Source organism: Quercus suber, unplaced genomic scaffold, assembly GCF_002906115.3.
Source record: "Quercus suber isolate HL8 unplaced genomic scaffold, Cork oak 2.0 scaffold_856, whole genome shotgun sequence".
Taxonomy (NCBI): domain Eukaryota; kingdom Viridiplantae; phylum Streptophyta; class Magnoliopsida; order Fagales; family Fagaceae; genus Quercus; species Quercus suber.
Window position 1 is genome coordinate 144785 of NW_027070286.1, and position 13212 is coordinate 157996.

A 13212-nucleotide genomic window follows, 5' to 3' on the forward strand; every position below is an offset into this window, starting at 1 on the left:
AGATAATTATACTATACACATTTGCAAAAACTATACAATATTGTACACATTTGTTTAGAAACAATGTAGACATTACAATGATAGTACAATGTAAACTATGAATTTTCCATTAGTTTATTTCAAATTTATTAAGATCTAAATGGGCTTTTTAAAACAATTTTAGATGAAAAAAAAAATTTACTTTGTTGTTGGGCTTACTATTTCTCCCAAATTTTAGATAAAATTGGATTGTTGTTAGATGTTTTTTTTTTTTAAAGATTAAAATATTGTTAAAATGATCATAATTAAACTTATTTCTAGTGGGTTTTTAAAAATTTTAGAATTAAAGTGTTCAAATTTTTATTTAAGAGGGTTAAATAAAAAAACAAAATATATTAATAAAAATTAAAATGCTAGCTCAGGGGGTTCATTTGAACCCCCTGAAATATACATGGCACCACCCAAGGAACCATGTATTAATTAATTAATTTTTTATTTTTTTAAAGCGAGTCATGTCAACAGTCAACTTGTTTTTATTTCAAATAAAAAAAATTCATGTTTAGGTTGGGTTATTTGTTACTGGGTCCCAACCCATTTTTCCATATGTAGTTGTTGGGATTAATTGAATGTTGAGTTTGAGTAGTAGCAATTGTGGAGGTTAGAAAATAAAAATAAGGGAAAATAAAAGAGAAACAACATTATTCCTAGGCTTGACCACGTAAACTTGCCAATCTTAGGCTTAACCACCTGAGGATGCTTTGAATCATTGCCAAGCTTACTAGCAAAACATCTCTAGTAAGAAAAAAATCATATTGCTTCTCTCAAACCATTTCATCTTTCTAATAAGTTTCAAGGATCATATTAAGGCACAATTACATCCCAAGGAATCCTCAATCATAACAAAAGCTAAATTCAAAATTCAAAAATAAAATCCGATATCTTAAAACACACACATAACAAATTCTGAAATAATTTTGGTTGTGCTCATTGCATGACAAATTGTCATCGATTGCCACCATAATAATCAAATTCTTGCAAACCGCATATAACTCTTGAGCATGCCAAAATATTAGTATTACTTTGGGAGAATGTATCTTGTGTTTCCACTTTATGCAGCTAGCGTTCCACCGGAAACAGAAGATCATGTTTCCTCCTCTAAAACAACTCTCCTGACATCTTGGCGTACTCCAATATCATTAACCAAACGATTGACACAGTATTTGCCATAAATTCCCGCCAGACCGGTAACATTGGTAGCTAGAAATCCAAGTGGTGAAGAACGGGTTAGAAACACAAGTGATGAAGAAAGGATAACACCAGCAGCAGCTTGAAAGGATGCTGCCTGCCCACTCTGGCCCACGCTAACGGTAGGAATCACTTGCAAGCCTGTTTTACAGCATAATGCAAAGTCTTCACAGTTGTTCTTCATAACATCATAGACACCAAAGCCCTTCCGGAGGAAATAAAAGGCACGATGAATAACTTGTTCAGGTGGCTCGGATGAAGCAAGAGTGCAGGTACCTCCACGAGCTTTGGCAAGAAAGAAATTTCGTGTGACACCATACTCATAGAGGTAGAGATCTCCACCTGAAAGAAAACAATCTATACAAGAAGAGATGACCCCATTACCCTTTGATTGATCATCACATATTGAGCATGGATTGTCCAAAGGACGTCGTTGAGGTAAGCACCCAATGAAGCGGTCTAACACAGTTCCTGTACCAGTTTCCTGGCTTTCTCCCCAAGTAAAGTGAATAACATTTCCCGCATCGACATATATCCCTGTTGTTACAAAGTAGAATCTGGCTGTAAAAACAATTTCCAAGAAAAGACAATTGTGTTCATTCAATCAAACACAAAGAACCCTTTAACTGCTAGTACAAATGAATAACCCTTCTGTTTTTCAAATTACTGCTCTACTGATATAACTTGATAAAGGTAATTAAGCATTAAATAGGAATTCAGCATTGTAATCAACCCCAACAGTTCAACTATAATCCTACTAAAATGTTAATTTGAGGGCCAACTACAAGAGCACTTAATACCATTACAAGATTATTCATACATATATATATATATATATATATTTCAAGATACACAAAAGCATTTCCAAGTGAAAAAGACAGGACACATTGAAAATATAGCACCTAATTGGGTTTTTGTTGGAAAATAATATTAAGTAATTATTAATTATTAAAAATAGTATTGTAGTAACATTATTTGGAAGAATAGCCTTTTTTAAATTTTGCATTGAAATCGTGTGGTTTCAATTATATCACATCTTGCATTGAAATCATATTTTGAAAAAACAACAAAATTTTAAATTTTAATACTTAAATTCGTCATTAAAAATAAAATAAATATAAATTTTTCAAAAAAATCCGCACCTAATTTAATGGAGCCATATAAACTCTTTTTTTTTCTTTTTTGGATTGGTGTTGTGTTCTTTCCTGAAACAGTGGAGAGGCAGGTTCCACAAAAATAGTAAAATTTCCATCAAAATTTTAATTTGTGATGAGGGTTGTAAGTTGTAGCGGAACTTGTAATCCATCCGAATAATATCATTGTCCACACTCCACACGCACACAAAATAAACGAGAAATATGAGAAAAACAAATCCTATTATAAAGGAGTAAGCAAATGCAGGAGTAATTACTTAGATACTAATCAACCCCAAAATACAAAATAAAAAATGAAGATTATAGAGAGAGGAAAAGAGGAAGAAATGGAAAGGGCACCGTGGTGGGAGTAGGTATAGGCGAGTCTATAGCAGTAGATATGATCCCCAGGTTTTAGATTCTCCCTCTCGATCTTGTTCGTCAACACTCCCATTGCTTTGATCTTTCTCTGCTCTGCTCCCTTTTGCAACTTTCTGCATCAATTTTGTTAGAATGATCAATGAAAACAATAAAGACAAAGATTCCCACTATTCCACTCCCCACTGATAATGAAAAGGTATTCTTGCTTGTCCAATGCTATCACTTCCTTTTCCTAAGGGTTTCCTTTCCTTTTTCTTCTTCCTAAGGGTTTCCTTTACTTTTTCTTATTTTATAAAAATGTTGTTTTTAAAATTTGATTTCCATCCCTTAAATTTAAAGTGAAAATTAAAATTTAATGCTTCAAAAAATTTAAAATTTATTAGTTTCGCTTTACAATTTGATTATACCTAAAAGCACTAACATCAACTCTTATAAAAAAAAATTTTAAGATTTAGCATGTCAAAAGTTACTTTTTTCTATTTTAAGATAGCATTTAACATAACACCATTCATTACATTTTCTATTCTTATATAGAACACATCTATATATATTATGGGTAATTACAATAAACTCACATGTAATTTGACCTAAAATCACTTTGTCTACATGTAGTTTAAAAAGTATCACTTTACCCACCTAAGGTAATCTTTATTTGTCTTCCGTAACCCACTTATATTAAAAACAAGAGTAAACATGTATTTTTGCTCCTCTTTTATGTCTCTCTCCTTCCAAAATATAGAAAAACTAAAAAACCAAAAGAAAATAAGATCTAAAAATTAAGTTCCATAAAATTTAAAAAGGGTAAATTACAAAGTTGGTCTTTATCCTTTAAACTATATCTCAATTTGGTTTTTAATTGTGTCAATTTAGTCTCAAATATTTTTAATGTTGTGTCAATTTAGTCTTTGCCATTATCTTTTGGATGGAAAAAACTGATGTGTCAAATGAAATAATAAAAATTGATTTTCATGCCACATCAACTGCTAACTGTACCACCACATCAGATTAAAAAAAACAAATTAAAATTAGTAATTCTAAAGTTAGTAATTCAAAAGTTTTTGTCCTCCTCCAGTCCACCCCCATCGTCCACTTCACCAATGTCAAGAAATTTCGAAACACACATTGGGTAGATCACAAGAAGATATGGAAATTATAAGATGGTGTGGATGGGTTTGCGGCTAGAGATAGGAGGTGCCAAAAAGCTGATTGGGTAGTCAAACTTTATTACCCAATAAGACAGGATGCAAAGTAGAGCAACAAGATTGCCGATTGGGATTGTTTGCTGTTGGAGATTGGGCATAATGCTTCTGCAATGTAGTGATATTCCCTATTGTTTGTGATCTATATTTGTAAATGTCTATATGATTCGAATGAATTGATATTAGTATTGTCTTTAGATTTTTATTTTGTTATATTTAACAATGATTAATATTAATAGATCTGGAAAAAAGTTTTCAATGTTTTTTATTTAAAATTATAATCTTACTAGGTAATAGGTCTAGAGAAGGGAGACGGTGTTTGATTTATTTTCTTTGGAATCTTGGGTTGAATCAAAGCTTGCATCGATGGGTCTCTCATGCTTAGGTGATGGTGGCAATGTTGCAGAGAGAGGTGAGGTGAGGATTGAGGAAAAGAAGATAAGGAAATTACACAGATTAAGTGAGCTTTCTCTTTTTTTATATCGTAGGATTAGTAAATTGCCATGTGTCATTTAACATTTCAAGTTGGGGTTTTTTTTTTTTTAATCTATTGAGGGTCATTTTTTTGAAATAGGCAGAAGGCAACCCAATCCAAAAATACGGGCAGCAGAGAAGCGGCGGACTAAGTAAAACCATTAGGTCCAGGCGGCAGGAATAATGGATCACAGGTCCTTAATATAAACGAATGGGTCTTGAGTAAGTAAGTGGGCCTAAAAGGCCCGGAAAGAGAGAAAACAACACCCATAGGCAGTATGTGGTATGGAAAAGTGAGAATGAGCCGTGGCAGGCCCGAAGCAATGTAAACAAAGAAAGTAGGGGATAACGGCAAGCCTATAAACCCCAAGGATGAGAATGAGGAAATTGAGCCAGGGAAGCCCAATTAAGTTAGTAAAAGCTCATGGGATGTGGAGCTAGTAAATGGACCAAGAAAGTCCAAAGGAAGTAAATGGGCCGAAAAGGCCCAAGTGAAAAGAAAATGACTCTGGAGCCCATAAGTGAGAACACCGGTAGCCATATTAAGCCAATGGGGGAAGGAAAGGAACAGCAGGCCTGAAAAGAGGCCCAGTAGGAACAAATCACCGCGGTAGGAAAGGTCGAGTAACGGGGTAGGAAGCCAAGGCAATTAAAGAATTGGGTTGAAGAGAACGCAAAGCCCAGTACTCGGGAAAGCCCAAACCCTATAGGAGCGGGAAATCAGAGTAACAACTCGTGAAAAGCCAGAAACGGACTACAGGCAATACAAGCAAAGTCTCAAGTCCACGGCAGATGCATGAACAGCAAGCAGATTTCAGACATATGCACGCACAAGGCCCATGCACCACCAGCCTGTACCTAGCCAATACAGGACGTGGTGGGGTCGTAGGTCAGAGGTAAGAGGGCATGGTTTGGAGGTGGGGAGAGGGGAAGACCTGTTTTGAGGTTCCTGCTCAAGCTCTTTTGGGGGATATGTCCTGTTGGGATGACATACCACCCAAAAGAGGCAAGGCTGAGTTGGAACCAATAGGTGCATGCTATGAGGGATAGAGAGAGAAACATCACCGTGGCAGGAAAAGGTGTTGTGGCAGACTAACAAACAAAAAAGTTGTCTTTGTCTGTAACAGGGGAACTCGCAGACGGAATAGTGATGGTCGGCAAGTACGCCCAGACCAGACAAAGGTGGTTAGGGGGTAGAATAGTAAAATTCGGTCACGGCAGGCACTATAAGAAGGAAGCCTTTGTCGTGTACAGGGACAACAACAAGAGGGAAGAGAGCAATACAACACAACATAAAAAAAAAAATAAAAAAAAATAAAAAAAAAAAAGACTCTGAAACATACTTAGAAAAACAGGGGAGCACAATACTAAAAACAACAATTGTGGAAATCACTAAGGAAAGACTAGAAAAGAGAGAAAGACAAAGAGAAAGAGCAAGTGTTAGTGGCATGCACCAATAGGTCCCTTCCCTTCTCTCCCTCTCAAATCCCTGCTCTCTTATATAATCATCCTGGGCATTGTCCATTCAGGTCCGCCTCCTTCAAACCCATTAATTTCTACGGCAGAAATTCTTTTCCCTGGAGGTTAATTGTGTTGAGAAGAGGTATTCTTCCTCCCTAACCTTACCCCTGCAAACCGAACTGGGCTTATTTCTTTTATTTGTTGATTAATCTTTATTACCATTTGCCCTTACTGTTTTATTTGTTAAAATTGTTCATATTATTGTGATTATGGATCATTTGGTCATTCACTATTAAAAGAACTATCTGGTCATTCCAGAATACATTGCTCTATTTTTTATCAATTATGTCTGCCTGCCGCAAGCTCCTCTGAAACAGCTCTGCCTGCCGTAAGCACTCTCTTGGCAGACAAGGCCTAGTTTGTGCACAACCCGGTCAAATTGAGTTCCAGTTGGACCGGTCTCGACTCCCGCAACTCAGAACACTTAGGCCTACAACCACAAAGGGCAGCCCAGCCCAACACGGTAAAAAAGGCCCCTACATAATCTAACATGGCGGTATAATTAGCTATGGATGTGGCATGGAAAATTATTTTTATTATTCTGTTTGATACATCAACTTTTTCCATCCAAGGGATAATGACAATTACCAAATTAACACAATATTAAAAAGGTTAGGGACCAAATTGAGATATACCCTAAAAGATAGGGATTAATTTTGTAATTTACCCATTTAAAAATTAGTTTCCTTATGAGAACTCTAACTTGAATCGAAGAACAAAGACATTGCTTGTAAAGAGTCTCTTGTTGTTGTCCTTGTAATCTTGTATCATGACTTTGCCGTACACATAGTTGGATTAGATTGGAGCAAAAAACAAAATGGAGGCAGTTGGCCAGGTAGAAAAAACGATCACTAAAAGGTAGCGAGCACAGAGATGTGCTGGAATGGTGGAGAGCATGAAAGCGTGTTGGACGGCACGATCTACCCTGGACCAAATGGTGTAGGAGCTGCATAAGGGAAAAACTAAGGAGACCTAAAGGAAATCTTACAGTAGGAAGAAACCCAAGAGATCTGGGAGAGAAGAACGGCATGATGTGAGGCAAAGCTCACACAATGGCCCATGGAAGAACTCCATACATGTTGGCAGAGCAGAGAGACAAAGCATAACAAATTAGTTTATAACCTATAAAATCTGTGTGAAGTATTCATAGAACAAGAAAGCATAACAACTAGTTTAAAATTCATGACCACTAATTGTTAGCTTCAGCCACAACTGTTTTAGTTGGGTTATGATTATTTGGATTGGATCTTGACTAAATTGGTGGGTTTTATTGGATTTAGGTAATGGCGTAGTGGATTAGGAAAGTTTGGTTGAAGGATAGATTTGAGATGGGAATGCCATATTTTTAATTTTTACAAGAACAATATTATGTTTGCTCTTAAATTTACAAAACCTGGCTTTTAGATCTTTCTTTTTTCTTTCTAGTTTTTTTATGTTTTGGGAGGAGAGACATAAATGAGGAGCAAAAATACATGTTTACCCTTATTTTTAACAGATGTGAGTTACAGAAGACAAACAAAACTTACCTCATGTGAGTAAAATGACACTTTTTAAATCATAGGTAGGCAAAGTGATTTCAAGCCAAACAACAGGTGGGTTTACTACAATAACTCCTATATATTAATAGGTAAAACTTAGAGAAAATCCAATTAAATTCTACAATTGAAGTCCAATTTTGCGNAGAGGTATTCTTCCTCCCTAACCTTACCCCTGCAAACCGAACTGGGCTTATTTCTTTTATTGTTGATTAATCTTTATTACCATTTGCCCTTACTGTTTTATTTGTTAAAATTGTTCATATTATTGTGATTATGGATCATTTGTCATTCACTATTAAAAGAACTATCTGGTCATTCCAGAATACATTGCTCTATTTTTTATCAATTATGTCTGCCTGCCGCAAGCTCCTCTGAAACAGCTCTGCCTGCCGTAAGCACTCTCTTGGCAGACAAGGCCTAGTTTGTGCACAACCCGGTCAAATTGAGTTCCAGTTGGACCGGTCTCGACTCCCGCAACTCAGAACACTTAGGCCTACAACCACAAAGGGGCAGCCCAGCCCAACACGGTAAAAAAGGCCCCTACATAATCTAACATGGCGGTATAATTAGCTATGGATGTGGCATGGAAAATTATTTTTTATTATTCTGTTTGATACATCAACTTTTTCCATCCAAGGGATAATGACAATTACCAAATTAACACAATATTAAAAAGGTTAGGGACCAAATTGAGATATACCCTAAAAGATAGGGATTAATTTTGTAATTTACCCATTTAAAAATTAGTTTCCTTATGAGAACTCTAACTTGAATCGAAGAACAAAGACATTGCTTGTAAAGAGTCTCTTGTTGTTGTCCTTGTAATCTTGTATCATGACTTTGCCGTACACATAGTTGGATTAGATTGGAGCAAAAAACAAAATGGAGGCAGTTGGCCAGGTAGAAAAAACGATCACTAAAAGGTAGCGAGCACAGAGATGTGCTGGAATGGTGGAGAGCATGAAAGCGTGTTGGACGGCACGATCTACCCTGGACCAAATGGTGTAGGAGCTGCATAAGGGAAAAACTAAGAGACCTAAAGGAAATCTTACAGTAGGAAGAAACCCAAGAGATCTGGGAGAGAAGAACGGCATGATGTGAGGCAAAGCTCACACAATGGCCCATGGAAGAACTCCATACATGTTGGCAGAGCAGAGAGACAAAGCATAACAAATTAGTTTATAACCTATAAAATCTGTGTGAAGTATTCATAGAACAAGAAAGCATAACAACTAGTTTAAAATTCATGACCACTAATTGTTAGCTTCAGCCACAACTGTTTTAGTTGGGTATGATTATTTGGATTGGATCTTGACTAAATTGGTGGGTTTTATTGGATTTAGGTAATGGCGTAGTGGATTAGGAAAGTTTGGTTGAAGGATAGATTTGAGATGGGAATGCCATATTTTTAATTTTTACAAGAACAATATTATGTTTGCTCTTAAATTACAAAACCTGGCTTTTAGATCTTTCTTTTTTCTTTCTAGTTTTTTTATGTTTTGGAGGAGAGACATAAATGAGGAGCAAAAATACATGTTTACCCTTATTTTTAACAGATGTGAGTTACAGAAGACAAACAAAACTTACCTCATGTGAGTAAAATGACACTTTTTAAATCATAGGTAGGCAAAGTGATTTCAAGCCAAACAACAGGTGGGTTTACTACAATAACTCCTATATATTAATAGGTAAAACTTAGAGAAATCCCAATTAGATCTACAATTGAAGTCCAATTTTGCGCCTTACGTACTAAATTATTTATTTTTAAAAAGAGTTTTATTTCTTAATTTTAGAGTCAAATGTGGGACCACATCATAAATATCTATCCAGTGGGTCATTGCATACAAAAACCAAAGAATCTAGAATTAATGAACATAAAAAATATAATAAAAAAAGATAATAACTAATAATATCATTACAAGACTTTTTAAAGAGTTAAAAAATATATATATAAGAATCACTATCAATAATATTTAAATTATATATTTAAAAATTATATTATGCATCTTAATGTATATCTTTTAAATTATTTATTTAGGGAGAGTTATATATCTTAATTTGAAGTCAAATGTGGGACTACATCATAAATATCCATCCAAGTGAGTTATTATATACAAAAACCAAAGAATTTAGAATTAATGAACATAAAAAAAATTTAAAAAAAAAATAGATAATTTACATTTTCTACCTAATAATATTATTACAAGACTTTTTAAAGAGTTTTAAAATATATATATATATATAAATGACTGTCAATAATATTTAAATTATATATGTAACAATTATTCTATGCATTTTTATGTATATTTTTTAAATATATCCATACATGTGCATAGGGTTCCAAGATAGTTCAAAATAATGCATTTCATACCAAGTAATTTATGGCATGACTTACCAAATGACAAAAACATCTTCTTTTTTTTTTTTTTTAAATCATTTGAAAAAATACGTGTTGACCCAACCCCAACCCAACCAATCCCTCCTGTCTTGCCAGTACTAACAACAACTCACCAAAGCAACCTCCCTTCTAAAGCCTTCTCATTACAACATTGTAATCCACAATCACCCCATTAAACCCAATTTACTCAAATTAAATCAACCCATACCAAACTTGCAACCCATTAGGTCCTATAAACCTCATGCTCGAAACCCATATCAAACTTGACCCATACGGGCCAGACTCATGACAATCTCCTAACCAACGACCCCACCTACCACTACAAGTTACCATAACCTACCTCATCTTTTCCCAATTAACTCTCTCCCCCCCCCAAACAAAAATAGCAACCCAACATCACAATTGCCATTTGACTTAGAACTCCACATCCCATACTCAGTCCACAACGGCCTAACCAGAGAAAAGCCAAGCTTAGTATCATTTGAGGCATTGACCAACCTTGCATAGCTAGTTGCTTAAATTGCAATAGGACCCTTGTGAGCCTTTGCACAATTGGTGAAGCCAGAAAATTTACTTTTAAGGGAGTGCGGTATATCTATATATATATATATATATATGTACACCACTATTAAGAAGTCTATGACTTGTCAAAACCCAAGGGCGGAATTACCATTCACAAACTTTGTGCTCTCTGTAGCACCCATCCCCTTTCCCCAGACCTGAAGCTAGTCTTCCTTTCCCAATCCTACTCTTTAAACCTACCATCTCAACCACATCCCCTGTCCCTATAGCCCAGCACCCTGCCATACAGCAACCAATAACAGACACATCCCCTCTAAAGCCACTTCCTCTACTAAGTTAACCCATATTACTCCATCATTTCTTTCACTCCATCCAATAAGATGGAGGTTTCGAAACTTGCAGATAGAACTTCAAAATGTATTCGCCTAGAGCTCCCAAACCAAGAGACCCCAATGAGCTCTACCCTCATCCTTCTAGGAAAGCTTGTCTCCTCTAGAGCTGCAGGTCTAAACATCGTGAAAGGCGTAGTTTTAAAAGCTTGGAAGCTAGTATATCCACTTGAAGTCAAGCGCCAAGACAAAAGCACCTTCATGTTTAGCTTTCACCATGAATTTGACATCAATAAGGTGTTCCAAAAAAGGCCTTGGTCCATTCGTGGAGGTCATCTAGTTCTAAAAAAATGGAGACTCAAGCTAGATTGGAAAGAGGTCGACTTCTCTTTGTCAACCTTCTGGATCCAAATCCATAGTCTCCCCGCCCCTTGGAAATCTAAAGACAACATCAAAAAGATTTTCTCTACCGCTGGAAATGTCCTCGATATAGACGTCGTCGGCGAAGGAGGCCAGGTCTGGAGCAAGTTCATCTATATAAAAGTGGACGTCAACATCACAAATCCTTTATGCCTAGGTATTTTTCTCCCATGAGCAAATCAATCTGACTTGTGGATAAGTCTAAAATATGAGAGATTAGCAGATGTGTGTTATAATTGTGGCCTCATTAGGCACAAAGAGAGATACTGCCAATCTACGGATCCCCACTACCTCTGCAATCCCTTTGGGCATCGTTTCAAGGCTGCTGGACCTTGGCTACACGTTGACTGTGATGAGCTCTCTCCAAAAGTTTACGCTGGGTTCAACAACCATCCACCCCAACCTTATGACGCTCTGATAACCATGTCACCGGCCAACACTGCGTGCTTATTAGAGGAAGCTGTCATTCCCTCAGTACAGCGTAATCACGTGGGCTTGAAAAAGACAAGTCTGTAAGGCACACACCTCCTCCCCACTACCACTTGCAACACTGACACTATGGATAGAGCGCACAACATTGTCCTTGAACTATTGGACCAACCTATGCCAGCCGACCCCACCTCACCAAGTGATACACATCCAGCTTTAATACCCAAACTAGATATCTCCCTGGGGCCAATATTTAAGCCCATCACCATAGAGTCAAGCCTTAGTCCACCAAGCTCAACCCACCACCTCAATACAAACCCAAGTCACATAAACATAGAAAGCCCTAACCTTTACATATCTAACCCAGATACCCCAAACCATCCCCAACCACGGACAGCCCCATCAACCATAACAATCTAGCCCAGATTTCAATTCTTCCTCATCTACCTCTAACCTTGGCACCCAAAAGTCAAACCCCCTCAAAGGAAAGTCACCAAAGAATAACTAGAAACCTTTGCCAAGCAATTGAAAATCTCAATTGAGGGACTTGAAGTTGTCTACTTTGATCTGAAGATAGCCACGCTAAACCCACAATTCCATCTTGAGAATTTCATACTCATTGAGAGAGAAAGACCCAACAATCCCTGTCCCCCAAAAAAATTTGAGGTGAGTCCCTAAAATCTCAAGCTCCAAAAAACACATCTCAATCTACCACTTGCAATGTTTCTCCTAAGTCTATATCTTGTTCATCTATTGTTTTTATGGCTGATGAGGAGGGCCTTACCATGCCCCCACTCCTCAATGAAAACATTAGGATGCAATTGTCGGCGTATCTGCAACGCCTCAGCAGTTCGAGCCTTAAAGGCTCAAATAAAAGGGTCCAAACCCAATATAGTGTTTTTGTGTGAAACTAAAGCTGATATAGATCGTATAGATTTCGTCAAAAGTTCTATTGGTTTTGAGGAAAGCATTGTGGTTGAGTCTAAGGGCTCTGCTAGAGGTTTATGCATGATGTGGAAGGCAGGAATCTCTGCCCAATGTGTTGAGTTCAACAAAAATCTTATTGCCATCAAAGTTTCTGACCCAATATGCAACTGGATATTGGTTGGTTTCTATGGCCCTCCCTACCCAGCCAAGAAAAAGAATGCCTGGGAAAATCTCTCTACTCTCCTTAACTCCTTCCAAGGCCGTTGGATATGTTTGGGAGATTTCAATTTCATCACCAATGAGAATGAATCATCCAATAAAAGAAGCATTGAATTGTTAGCTCCAAACTATCTTAAAGAGCTTATGCTGGAGTTTGGCGCAATTGACTTAGGCTTTACAGGAAGTAAGTTCACTTGGGCGAAAGGTCGATGGGGAAATTCAGCGGTCAAAAGAAGGCTTAATAGAGGTAGATCCAGCATTTTGTGGAGACTAGCCTTCCCAAATGCAACTATTGCTCATCTAGGAGCCATTAGTTTAGATCATGCTCCTATTCTCCTACAAACAAATCTAGAAGACACCTTTGCCCACAGACCTTTCAGATTTGAAGCAATGTGGATCAGAGATGATAGATGCACTGCAATGATAGAAAAGGCATGGAATGAAGAAGTCAAGGGATCAGATTTTGTCAAGCTGTATAAAAAACAAGCTGTCACTTGA

The 13212-nt window shown here is 36.8% G+C and overlaps 2 protein-coding genes across 2 annotated transcripts; one reads left to right on the forward strand and one right to left on the reverse strand.

Annotated features, from left to right (window-relative positions):
- Positions 1-768: 768 nt before the first annotated feature.
- Positions 769-3020, reverse strand: LOC112006627 (protein LEAD-SENSITIVE 1). The gene is made up of 2 exons (XM_024038934.2): positions 2718-3020; positions 769-1761 (listed from the first exon to the last, which is right to left on the reverse strand). Exons 1-2 carry the CDS (start codon positions 2809-2811, stop codon positions 1121-1123), a joined length of 735 nt encoding a protein of 244 aa, XP_023894702.1. The 5' UTR covers positions 2812-3020; the 3' UTR covers positions 769-1120.
- A 9349-nt stretch (positions 3021-12369) lies between these two features.
- LOC112006637 (uncharacterized) lies at positions 12370-13212 on the forward strand. Its single transcript, XM_024038943.1, has one exon. It carries the CDS (start codon positions 12370-12372, stop codon positions 13210-13212), a length of 843 nt encoding a protein of 280 aa, XP_023894711.1.

What these genes read in the sequence shown, in the direction of transcription:
- LOC112006627 (XM_024038934.2), bottom strand. Translation starts at nt 2,811, where the DNA reads ATGGGAGTGTTGACGAACAAGATCGAGAGGGAGAATCTAAAACCTGGG. An exon ending in CTATACCTACTCCCACCACG is followed by an intron (nt 1,762 to 2,717) that starts GTGCCCTTTCCA and finishes TTGTAACAACAG; the next exon opens with GGATATATGTCGATGCGGGA.
- LOC112006637 (XM_024038943.1), top strand. Translation starts at nt 12,370, where the DNA reads ATGAAAACATTAGGATGCAATTGTCGGCGTATCTGCAACGCCTCAGCA.